The following is a 13,552-nucleotide window of genomic DNA, read 5'->3' on the forward strand; positions in this document are numbered from 1 at the left end:
ACAATTCTATTATTTCATGTCTCTATCTATTTATGAAATCAAGAAGATAACGCAAGAGAAGGATATAAAATAAACTACATAGTATTTTTATTTATTTCTTCTTCAAATAAGTGTCATACTGTTAGGAGAAAATCCTTTAGAGAAAGAGTCATTCTTCTCTATTCAAAATAGTTTACTCTGCTTTTGTACATTTTCATATACATACACTCTGTTGTTATCTTTCAGAGGTAAAGAATATTTTATCTGATTTTCAGGTAGATCTGTATTTAAATGGGAACTAGAACTGAAAAATATCAGGAAATATGGAAAACTGGCTTTTCTATTTGACTTTTCTTGCTTTATAAAGATGCATGTTTTATTTTAAGATGGGTTATTTTTAATGTCAAGTGAATTTTCTTATGTTCTACAATATATCAAATTCAGATATCATCTAAATGAAGAAATATGTTTTGTCAATATTATCAGGGAAAGTTAAGGTATGTTCTACAATATATCAAATTCAGATATCATCTAAATGAAGAAATATGTTTTGTCAATATTATCAGGGAAAGTTAAGGTCATCTATAGATTCTTGGTGGATATTTGTCAACACAAAATAACAAAGATGGACATGCATAGCACAATTTAGGCTTATTAACTAATTATTTTTTAATGTAACTGCATTCTAGGTTAAAGACCTATGAGTAGATCCATTATATGAAAGAAAACTCCTCCCACCCCACCTTGTTTGTAACCTATTTTGTAACCTGGAGCTTCTCATTTAAAGCTGGGAACAAAACAAAACAACAAGTGAAAGAACTTTTCAAAGCAATAGAAGCCTTGCCATTCTGTGTGAAAAGTGGTGCTACCATCCTCCTGAGATATAATTAGAACAACAGAAATACGCCAAACACTGGCAGTGTTAGAATTTAAGAAATATTAATATAAGGAATTAAACTTTCTTTGAATGGCATCTACTATCTCTAATTTGCATTTAATTTGTCAGTCTTTGTACATTTTCTGGGTATCTAATAAGTGTTGAATAATTAATATACCATTGCAAGTCACTCTGCCTTAATTGTATTTGATAATTAAGATTAGTTGTGTCAAATTTATTTTGGGTTAAACTATGGATTCCTTGGTAGCAGGAATTACATGATATTCACCTTTAAGTCTCTTAAGACACATTCCACAACTGGCCCACACTTAGCAATGACCTCTAGCACAATGGGAATTTGGGCAGAAATCATTTGGGTGGCAGAATCTTAGAAATCTTAATTAGTTTCAAGCTCTTCTCCTTTATCAATAATTCCCAAACTAGTCTGACTAGACTTAAATAAATCTGAAACATCACCAGTTTACCTGACTGGGCTGCATGTGGTAGACAGAGTGTGGGTGGACAGTCACATTAAGGCAGAGCAGCTGAGAGAGTGGGTGTGAAGACAGACTGCTTGCTAGCTGTGTGACCTTGATAAATTAGTTAACTTCCCTGTGCAGACTTTTCCTCATCCACAAAGTAAGAAGAAATAATTGTATCTCCTCCACAGGGCTCAGTTAATATGTGATTGTAAAGCCCTGACTCAGCACGGTGCCCACAAATAAATATTAAATAGTGTTTTTCAAACCCAGCTCCACCTCTTTATAGATATCTGATACTAGCATGGGGTCTGACCTCTTTGAAGCACAATCTTCTAATCTGTGAAATGGGACTAGCAATATATTCTGGACTGGATTATTGTAGAAGTGAATGGAATGATGCATATAATCTGTTTAGCACATAGTATCTGACACAAGGAGATTCTTAAAAATGTTATTCTTTCGTGTTTTCCTTTTTTATGTATTTATATAAATCTTACTCTAAGTAGGGTTGATTATAGCTCTGTTGGCAAATCTGTTTTTTTCTTTTCTTTTCTTCTTCTTCTTCTTTTTTTTTTTGGTGAGGAAGATTGGCCCTGAGCTAACATCTGTTGCCAATCTTCCTCTATTTCGAATGTGGGTCACCACTCTAGCATGGCTTGATGAGCCATAATGATGTGTTCTTTTCTGTCCTGATAAGAAAGGATAATCAAATCATCTTCTCATTCACTGGGAATGAAAAATAATTATTCATTTTCAGTCGTGGTTCAGTGCTATGTTAAGGCTCCCATGTTCTGTCATAATATAGTGCAAAAGGACCTGGACCATCTAGATATTTTATAGTATATTCCATTTTTCCATTATCTTAATGACATCATGTTGATCAGAAAGTGAAGCAAGAAATGGCAAATATATGGAAGGCTTTGGTAAAGCACGTGCTCCAGTAGTGGGAGACAAACCTTATGAAGATACAATGGCACATAACATCAGTAAAGATTTTAAGGGTACTGTGGTTTAGGGCATCGCAAGACATGTCCTATAAATAAGGACAAATTATTGTATCTCATACCTCCAAAGACTAGGAAAGAATCACAATGCCTTTTAGGCAGTTGGGTTTTGTAGGCAGCACATTCTTCTCTGACCTATTTAACTGGGTAATATGAAAGACTGTCACCTTTGAATAGGATGTCCAGAGTAGAAACAGGTATTGTAGCAGGTCCAGGCTGTGATGCACATGGCTCTACCACTTGTACTGTACAACCCAGTAGTTAGACTCCGTAGTATTACAGGTATGGGGGTAGAAAAAAATCTATGTGGAAATTATGTCAGGCCTCAATAGAGGAATCATGATATAAACACTCAGGGTTATTTAGCAAAGTCACGCCATCTGCAGCTAAGAATTATATACCACTTATAAAATAGATTGTAGCAGAATATTGGACCTTGTTGGAATAAGACTGCCCAACTATAAGATAATCAACTGGCCGTGTGGCTAGAATTGCTCATCATGAACTGAGTTCTCTGAGATGCACCAAGTCAAAAAGGTCAGGTCGCACCATCATCAACTCACAGTAAGATGAAAGTGCTTTATTTGGCATCAGGCACAAGCATGACCAGAGTGCCTAACATCAGGTGGCCCGGACCCGCAGGTTTTCAATCACTGTTGTACAAGTACTTTCCCACTCACCTCACACTTATGACCGAATGACTGAGAAGGAAAAAGACCAAGCTTTGTTAACTTCATATGTGGGTGTCCAGGTGTACTCAAAATAGTTGGCTGTTTACTACAGCCTCACTTAGGGATAATCCTGAAACAGAACAGTAACAGAACTTTTCCCAGTAGGCAGAGTGTTGGGCATTCCAGGTCATCTACCGTACATGAAAAGAGAAATGGCTCAACATAAGAATATATAGACTGAGAGCAAAGCCAAATGGCTTGACTGATTGACCAGGGGTCTTCAGGGAGAATGACTGGAAGATCAGGGACAAGGAGGTTTGGAAAAGAGGGATGTGGAAGGGGCCTATGAGAGTGAATATCAAGTGTAAAGATCTTCAAATCACATCTAAACACCAGATTGTATTCACCTCCATGAAAGAGGCACTAAACAAGCAAGTAGATGGAACAATTCTGTCAGGTGGCATCAACCAAGCTCCAGCGGTGACACAAAAGTTGCATGAAAGAAGAGACTATAGTGGGGGGCAGGGGATGGATCCATTGCCCAACAGCCTGGGCTCAAACTCAACAAAGTTGCTGCTACTCACCAGCAACTACTGCCACTGCCATATACCCAACCTACAAGTAACAGAGACAAACGTTACCCAATAAAACACCATTCCTTGAGGACAGCAACTAGACTATTGGTGACATGTTGTTTATATTGGACTCCTTCTACTCTGGAAGGGGCAGGAATTCATCTCAACTAGAATATACACATAATCTTCCTTTCCTGTTCTTAGGGCTTCACAGCCTGTAGCACTCTCTGAGAGCTCACAAAGCATTTGAGCCGCCAACATGGGATCTTGCATGGCACTGAAAAAGACGAAATAACTCACTTTACAGCAAAAGAGGTGTGGGAATGAATACATGACCATGACATCTACTGATCCTATCACATACCAAAGACTGAGAAACAGCTTAATTGATATAGCAAAAGTACAGCCTTTCTGAGGAACAAATGAGGAAACAGGCTGGAGATAATATCCTAAGAAGACGGAGTACCTTTTTCTAGGGTACAGTATATATGCTAAATCAATGTCCAGGATATGGTGCCATGTTCCCAACAAGTAGAGTAAATGAGTAGAATAGATTGAGGTAAGTTTGGTCCTGCTTACCATTGCTCCCAGTGATCCAGTTAGGGACTTTGTGTTGCTCATCCCTGCAATTCTAGGCTTTGTGGACTTACAATTCCCTAGTTCTCAGAGAACAAATGCTTCCATCATTGAATTTTGAGCTATCATTGCTGTTTGGTCATTTCAGGCTTCTTGGACCAAAGCACCAGTACAAAAGGCAAAAGTAATAACCCAGATCATCAAGAAGAAGTGGGGAACAGGCAAGACTATGGTGGCACCCAGGTGATCAGCTGGTGTGTCTCTTGCTATTTCTCTAATTTTGATGCTAAGTAGACTAGGACAGTTTCAATGATTTGTGAAGGGATAGAAGTTTGAGTCATCTCACCAGATAATAATCCACATAGACCAGCAGAAATGCCAGACGAAGGTGAGAGGAATGCATGATGGGTAAGAAGAGGGAAACAGTGAGTACTAGTTGCAGCCTTGAGACCAGTTGCAGTTGCCCTGGTTGGGGTTGTAGTTCATCTCCCAGGCACTAAGACCAACCAGTATCCTGGAATGGTTATTTCTAGAATTCATTAGATGAATCAAATCCTTTTGAGTGGCACAAGGAAAGGATTGTAGTGGATAGAGTGGTGCACTATCCAGATCTGCCTTTCAGGACTCTAGCACTCATTCCTCCAGCTGGAGGGAGTGGTGGAGGCTGATGGCTCCCTATTGAATCCATCTCCAGCAATTGCCTTCAGCTAAAGAGAACCACCACACTCAAGGTCACACCCATCTCTGAGAGTAGAGGAGAAAGAGAAGCTGTCTCAGTTTCAAAGCTTTCTGTGGGATCACCTGAGGCCTTTGTTGTGCCTGCATTGTAATTCATTCCTTCAAATTGTGTATACGAGTGGCATTTCATTTACTTCTATCAATGTTGATGTCACTTTGGCAGTTAAAAATTATACCGATATAATATTAGCTACTAAATTATATGTACCTCTTACTAATGATTACAATGATAACTTAAAATTCTCTAACATATATACATATAGGTATGTGTGGTGAGTGTGTACACACACATCTGTCATCAAAGGATGATTTATAGGTAAAAAGTAAAATATGACAAGTACAAGATCATTTGGGTTCAATGTAAAAATCAAGATTCTTCTTTTCCACTTCCCCACTATAGAGTTAAAAAGAAGAGATATAGAATAACACTCTTGGGTATGTTTATCACTGACGTCTGAGGTGATCAATATTTATGAATCTATCAAGTCTTTCATATCGTATGGATTTATAGTTATCACTAGTCTCAGGACACTTCATATTACTGTAGAATTCATTTCTAATTTCAAAGTCTGCCATACAGGCATATCCTCTTGATTAGCACTGAGCCAGTTTCCCACTTGAAGCACATGCTGAATAAAGGACAAGGTGAATGACAAGCCTTTATTTGCTGAGAAACCTCTGCCTACATAAAACTGGAATGAGCAAGTCATTAAACAGATACTGCAAACCTTCCTGCAAACCTTTCCACCAGCAGTCTTTTTGAAACAGACCTTTTCCCTTAACCTTGTCCATTGGGCTGAGACCCTAAACTTCGAATGAGCACTGTTGTTCAAATATTTGTTCATTAATTCTTTTCTTGGAGGGTAGAAACACATGCTAGAAGAAAGCTATGATTGTATCCATCCCAATAAACCCTGATGTTTTTCCTGAGACTGAACAAACCAGCAGAAGACTTTGTAATAACTAACATTTGTGTAGCAGTTTACAGCCCACAAATCCCTTTGACATACATTTATTGAACTAAATCTCTGAGAAAATTATCTACTGTATTTTACAGCTGAGGAAATGGAGACTTGGAAAGGTTAGGCAATATTGTCTAAGATTCTGTTCATAAATATATTCTATATTCCAATATATTTTTAAATCTGTATAGGTAAACTACAGCAGGATGCAGAGATGAGATGCATTCACATCTCATACGTTAGGTGAGCATCATGTGGTAAAAGATCAAATAACCGACGTATGCCAAAATTGGGCCATCATTGAACCCCTCAGGGAAAGAGTTAGTTTGAGTGTCAACAGTTCTATAAGGGAAAGGAGACTTTGAGGTGGAAAATGAAAGAGCATAGACTATCTTCCTCTTATTTTTATCTTTACCTTGGCAAGCAAAAATAATTTTTCAGTGTATTGAGTAAATTCATAGCTATATATCCTGAAGTTAATAACCACCTTGAAAAAAATGGTTCTGTATCCCAGTAGCTACAGTTAATTACTAAGGTGTATAAGGGACATTGTTCTTGGAAAACTCATAAGCTATAATAACACTGCATTGGAAATTTGTTTCAAAAATACTAAGTTGCAGTTTTATTCATTGAGTCTCAATGATGGAACTCTAAAGAAAATGTTTGTAGCTTTAATGAGCATCTCCATTTCTGTGAGGAAACTGCCTAATAACTCATTTTCCACTGTGAGCCCATCAAGATACCAGTCTAGTATATGGAATTGGCTCTTCTAAATTATTTACAGAACTCCAGGAACAATTTGATCCCACATTAAATACCATTGAGCATTTAAATCATAGTAACCCTTCTCATATTGAGACAAAAAATCAACTTAATTGACCACCAGTGACTAAGAGTAGATGAAGAAGGACATTGGCTCAGCTTTTGTTACATTGTTTTACGTAGTTACTTATGTGCTAGTACACTAACAAATTAAATTCTAACAGATCTTAAAGTGCTAAGACTAATGGTACAGTTTTTCATTGCTTCACAGAATCTCCCTGAAGGTACTGTGCAGGAGTCAACATTTAGCGAGAAACACTATAATTAGTTGTAGTTAATATATAATCTTATGAGAGTGCATCCGAATATTCCTCTTGTCCATTTGGATTTCAAGATGTTCTCATATTGATAGGGAGTAGGTTACAAAAACAGATTCAAAGACTTTTGATTTTATGCTTTGATGTTCATTACCAGACATATACTTTTGTTAATTTTAGGCTATATGATATCCTGCCTTAATAAAATGTTTAAAATTTGCCATCATTTGTAATCGGTAAGCTTTTCCAGGGGAGGACAGGAAATTGATAACAGCTCACATTTTTCTATAATGCCTAGTCAATATATTTCCCTTCCTACGGCAAGGAACTCGATTTTGTTACCAATGTTGGAAAAAAAATAAAACCAGCATTAGAAAATATTCAATATTAGCACGAGACACATACCCTATATTCTTATGTGGAAGGCACGATACGGTATCTTGTCTAAGTAAATCAGCATTTAGGAAATGTTTATGATAGCATTTATTCATTTGCAATCATATAGCCTTTCTGTGCATGGTAGAATATGAAGAATACATTATTTCTTCCCATACAACTTTATTCTATCTTTGCCCATTTTTGCCATTAAATTAAAAAATATTCCAGACTACATATGCCCTGATCATAGCTGCATTGCCTGTTCCCTGACCCTCAATTCCCCTGCCCAACAAGTTAGGCGTTTCCAATTACTGCCACTGCAGACCACTACCAGGAAACTGAATCTACCAAGCAGCTAGAACCAGGTTAACTATCTCAGAGATAACTGATATCTTATACCTATCTTAGCTTTAGTTCCTGCTTTGCTCCCTTTTCCACCTCCTCCAGCACTAGAAAATTACAAAATTTCCACCCAGCTACCAAACAGTCATCTAAATTTAATTACTGCCTACTCACACCCCAGTTGACCGGATGGTGACTCAAGGGTAATTAATTCATCACCATCCACTATGCCAATCGGATCCTAATTCATTGCTTACCTGTTTGCAAATCTGACTGCTGAAACTTCTTATTCATGAGACACCTAACACATCGATTTTTGATACTTCTTGTCTGGGCTATCCACTGAATGGTGGACTTGGAGCTATAGTTAATCTCCTTCATCTGGAAAGGGGACTTCTTACCCAATGTCCCCCTAAAGATAATCAAATAAATGAATGAATGAATTAACAAACAAACAATAACAACAATACAACTTTTCTTGGGCGATCTTGAACAAGAGTTAATTGTCCCTTTTAATTCCTAGATGGTTCCTTCACTCCTCCGGGACTATTGTTCTATGGTTGCTTTTTTGTTTCAATCAAGGAAAAAAGGGAAAGTCATCATTGTGAGCCTCATTAGGAGAATCTGAGAGTCTTCAGATTAGAAGATTAGAAGAAGCCTTATTAGGAGAATCTGAGAGTCTTCAGCTCTTAGAAGAGATTAATAGACAATACAAGTGATACAAATCAGCTTCTATTTTAACTCACATTCACCACCACTTACAATATATGGCTAAGTATTTTTTATGTGTATATAGTCTTCTTAAGTGTGCAGGAGGCCATTGTCTGTGTGTGCATGTCTGTGTGTATGCATATGTGTTATGTATATGTAGAGAGACAGGCATTAGTCTGGAACTGTGTGCACGGTGTTACAGCGTTAGATATAACTTTTGTTTGTTTGTTTGTTTTTGTTTTTTTTTCTTTTTGGTGAGGAAGATGAGCCCTGAGCTAACATCCACTGTCTATCCTCCTCTTTTTGCTGAGATTGGCCCTGAGCTAACATCTGTGCCCATCTTCCTCCACTTTTTTATATGTGGGATGCCTGCCACACAGCTTGATAAGTGGTGCGTAGGTCCATGCCCAGGAAACGAACCTGCAAACTCCAGGCCGCCAAAGCAGAGCACATGAACTTAACCACTACACCACCGGGCCAGCCCCAGATATACCAATTTTGATAGCCCTTCCTATAGTATAATGACTTTTTTTTAATGCCTTCATTCTTCTTGATCTTTATCTAGAAGAAACCATGTATTATTTCACATGTTAGAGTGCACACATTTTGAATATTTTTCCCAAACTCATTTTCTGGAGAGAAAAACAAGTCATTAACTCAATTTAATTTAGTAGATTATGTTTACTTTATTTCCTAAGCCACTAATTACTAAAGAGGGAATAGCTAACTATATATAAAAGACTATGTTGAAACTTCATTAGGCGTCTGTAAATATCCACCAACAATGGACACTGGCTTGAATAGGTCATTGTGCATGCTTCAGTGAGAAGCAGATTATTATGGTTGCCAAGCCTGTGGACAGGCCAAAGCTGAACAGCTGGGCAATGCAGGCCCACAGTGTGCCTCAAAATATGTGGTGACCATTTATTATTGAAACTTAAACAGAGAGGGCTATGATCTTCCCACCATGGTCAGCCTCAATGCTGAATTTATATTTATAGCTGGCCTCTCACCATCTGTGCACACGGCCTATGCTGCATCTCTGAGGAATTGGAGAGGTATTATTTGAAGACCTGATTAAATAGCCAAGAAAAAGCAATCCATCATTTATAAGGGGAAAACAGAAGACAGTCACAACGGTGTCCTGTCACACTTTCGGATTTTTGTTTTCATTTTCTTTTACTTTCATCTAATCTGATGCCAAATACAATAAACACTGACCAAGACCACTGACAGCCCTTTACCATCTAGCTGGGAGAAGAATGAATTAGTGTGTTTCTCCAAGGCTTGCCTAGCGAGGAGGTAAATGATGTTTCTGCCTAGGGGAGCCTTGTCTTTTAAGGTCACGTAGGCCTAAATGAATCAGGGCCTGAGAAGGATGCAAGACATCACTGATAAAGGGCTACCTGTTGAGGTCAGAGCTTCCTGGTATAAGTGATGTTGAATGCCTGTAACTGGTTTATTAAACAAGTTGAACTACTGGGGTATTAAAAGGGAACAGTTTTATTTTCTCCTGTCATCCACTTTCAGATCCATCTCCTACCCCTGATAACAGCCTGGGCCAATCCTCTGGCCCTGGGGTCACCTTAAAGTATTTAAAAAGCCTTATCTTCAGTTATTAAAAACAGCAGCAACACACACACAAACCAGTGAGATCTAAATCAAAACATTAATCTAATGTTCAATTTAAAGTTTCTTCCCACCTCCCAGAGTAGGTCTGAGACCAAAGATGGGGAAGGGCAGTGGGACTCTCTGTCACCTGTTTTTTCAGTCTCTTGGATCTATTTTTTGCCCCTCTCTTAGGGCTTCTCCAGGGTCAGAGAGGAGAGGATGGTTTTGGAGTATAGAGACAAGGGCTGTTTTGCTCGGCTTGTGCTCTCAAAGGCCCACAGTCATAGAGGGCATGCACATGCCTCTTCTTTGTGGAGCAGCTCTGTGGGTTCTTCAGAGACCCCTCAATCTTAGGCATCCCCTCACTGGCCCCTTTCCTGAAGCAGGCAAGGCACAGTTTGGCTAGCCTTCTGCACCAGCTCCACAGCCCACCTCCACCCCAGGCAGTGTCCCTTTAGTGTCTTTTGGATGAGGTCACCTCAGCAGGCAGGACCTCTTGGGCAGGGTCCTTTCAAGACGACTTCAGCCCTGCTTTCTTCAACTGCAGCTCCCACCCTTGTTCCTCTCAAAGGTGGAAATAGAGCTTCTTCCCACAGCTGCCTTCCCCTTTCTTCTCCCAAGATTGTAGGCAGCTCCAGACAGCTTTCAGCCTTACTAAGTTGTCCATTTTGCATTTTTGCAAGTACTCCTCAGTAAAACACACACACGCATGCACAATCTGTTCAATGGGTTTTCTTGGTGCCTCTATAACTTGGCTTATATGGGAAGGAAAAATACCATAATGATCTATAATCCTATGAATTCCAGTACTTCAAAGTATCGCCCATCCCTATAGGCAGGGGAAGATCACTGGGCCTGTCTGGTCAATGCCAACAAGTCCTGAGAGAATGTATCTCACACCTCTCTTTAGAAATAGGAGATCACTTATCTGGCACTTTCTTCAGCTTTACGGCCTTAGCTGAAAATCAAGATTAATTAGAATTCTCTCATTCTGTGACTCGTATAGCAGCTAATGTGAGTGTAGACGTGGCCATATTGTCCTTACTAATGAGACAGGGCAGTTTTTAAAGCCTGGTTCGCATTAGAGACTCTGATTTTAGGCTTCCTTTTCTCCTACTTATCCATCACTATTTCAGCAGAAAGGAATGTACTTAGTCACACAAATGAAGTTACATTAACACTTAAAGCACATTAAATGGAGGGAAAAGAAGTAGTCCATCAGAGAAATGGGCGATCTTGAACAAGAGTTAATTGTCCCTTTTAATTCCTAGATGGCTCCTTCACTCCTCCGGGACTATTGTTCTATGGTTGCTTTTTTGTTTCAATCAAGGAAAAAAGGGAAAGTCATCATTGTGAGCCTTATTAGGAGAATCTGAGAGTCTTCAGATAATTGGTTAGGCATGCACAAAATATAAGGCCTTAATAGGCACATTTTAAATGATAGAAGCCAAAGAAAGACTATGTCTCCTATATTTGATTTAGTTTCTATTAAACTTACTGCATGGTAAGTTTAAGATAAGACTGAATAAAGTCCAGAGGAAGGAAATTTGTCTAAAAGAGTTGAAATTAACGTGATCAATAGATGCATGAAAACTTTTCATAGGAGATGTTAATATTTTAAAGTATTTGGATCCATATAAGCAATTTTTCAGTCTCTGATTTAAAAGAAAGAATGAATATTTTTTACCTTCTTTAGTGATACAACATTTCAGAGCAGCTGACCAGTTTGTTTTTTCTTTTTGTTTGTTTTTTTCTTGGTAGGAATTGTCTTGTTTTGAGGATGGTACATGGCATGTCTAATATAGATTTATGCTAGTTTTGAATAACCATCATATTAAACCTCTGCAAGACTACAGAACAAAATAAAATTAAAATTTTATCAATTATAGAAAAAGGACAATTTATCAAAATGTTTAAAATCAGAGAAAAATAGTTTTTACTTTCAAATGGCCATTTCTGCTATTTCTCTGCCAACTTCCATTGACTCAAGAATATATATAACTGAGTGTGTTTGTATATATATTTATATATAACATATACATATATAAGTTCCAGATATATAATACAGATATGCATATAAGTACATACTAAGTTCCATATGCATTATATTTATATATATATATATATATATATATATGAAACACTGGGAAGAAAGGCAGGCCACAAAAGAAGGGAGAAGGTAGTAATTTAGTGGTTGCTGTCTTGACAACCAGAGGTCCTTGTTGTTTATGATGACTTTATCTCACTGGATGGAGATATATATATATATAATTAGCTAGAAAAATATGCCATCAATACACTTAATAATTAAACAGTTACAAATTAACTTTGAGAGATAGAGAAACAATATGGATTTTACAAATAGACTGCACATAATTGTGACCACAGGTACCAGAGCAAAGTTCCCCTCATCTTACCAGGTTTAGGGACAATGAGCTGTGCACTGGTCTGGGCATTTCCAGCCTCATTTTCAGCCACACATTGATAAAAGCCTTCATCCGACTTCACCACTCCAAGGATTCGTAAATTGCTTCCTCCCTGGAGAGAAGAAAAAGCAAGTGAAATATTTTAAAAAGCAAAAAACTCCAAAGTGATAAAATGAACATAAACAAAATTTATGAAAGTTCACAGAAGAAACAAGAAGAGAGGCCATGAGTGTTCTCAGCTTTACAGATATACCCTGTGTCCTGGGAAATGTCATAGATTCCCAATATTCTGAATTTAATTTAACCTAGTTCTGCAATGAAAAATATACTACAAAACTACACATCATCCTCAATATTTAAAGGAGCAGTAAACAGAAACTCTTTTACTAGGTATGGAAGAAACAGAGGTTAGCATCAAAAGAAACCTCATTCTTCTACTTGTTAATGATGGAAACTCAAGTTTAGCAGCTGCCAGGGAAAAAAAGCAAAATGAAACAAGAACACTGATCTTCGCAGTTTCTAAAGGACAAAAAAATCTAGGTTGGATATTTTCTGGAAGTGTTTACTAAGAAAAAAATGTCTGGCAATCCTTTTAAAACTGTAATTGCTTTGACATGTACCCTTCTGGGGATTTGGAGGGGAGGCATGTGGATATTTTATAGCCGTGTCATTCTTGTTATATGGCCAAACGTTTCACCTTCAGTAATCCATGCATTCAATACAGCAACTTTAACTCCTGTTTTATATAAATTGAGCCACCATCTTTTTCAAGGATGGATGATAAAATGATCTGGAGATAGCATTTAATTATACTAACTCAGTTTATCTTCAATATTAGTGTTAAGAATTAGTTCAGTAAGTGAGACGTGTTAATCACTTCCCCTGAAGTCATTAAGAGATAAATATTACCTCGTGGGGAATTCTTAATTGTTTTTAGTGTCTTGTAGTTAATTCTCAGCTGATGTAAAATTCTTAGATAAAGCTGCCTAACTTCTAATTAACAATTCTCATATAAGTTACTATTTGTGCTAAATGTTACATGTGCGACAGAAAATGGCTCTCAGATTTCTGGAGCTATTGGGCAAATATTTTTAAGCACAATTTAATGTGAATAGGGCTCATACTGCACATTTTCTTTTCA

At 37.7% G+C, this 13,552-nt stretch overlaps 1 protein-coding gene across 1 annotated transcript in view; it reads right to left on the reverse strand.

Moving 5' to 3' along the window:
- DCC (DCC netrin 1 receptor) overlaps positions 1-13,552 on the reverse strand; it is a 707,243-nt gene that overhangs the window by 407,058 nt on the left and 286,633 nt on the right. The window contains exon 7 of the mRNA XM_046672042.1: positions 12,403-12,523. Within this exon, the coding sequence (XP_046527998.1) occupies positions 12,403-12,523 (121 nt within the window). The remainder of the gene's footprint in view (positions 1-12,402; positions 12,524-13,552) is intronic.

This window comes from Equus quagga, chromosome 9 (assembly GCF_021613505.1).
Source record: "Equus quagga isolate Etosha38 chromosome 9, UCLA_HA_Equagga_1.0, whole genome shotgun sequence".
Classification (NCBI taxonomy): Eukaryota; Metazoa; Chordata; class Mammalia; order Perissodactyla; family Equidae; genus Equus; species Equus quagga.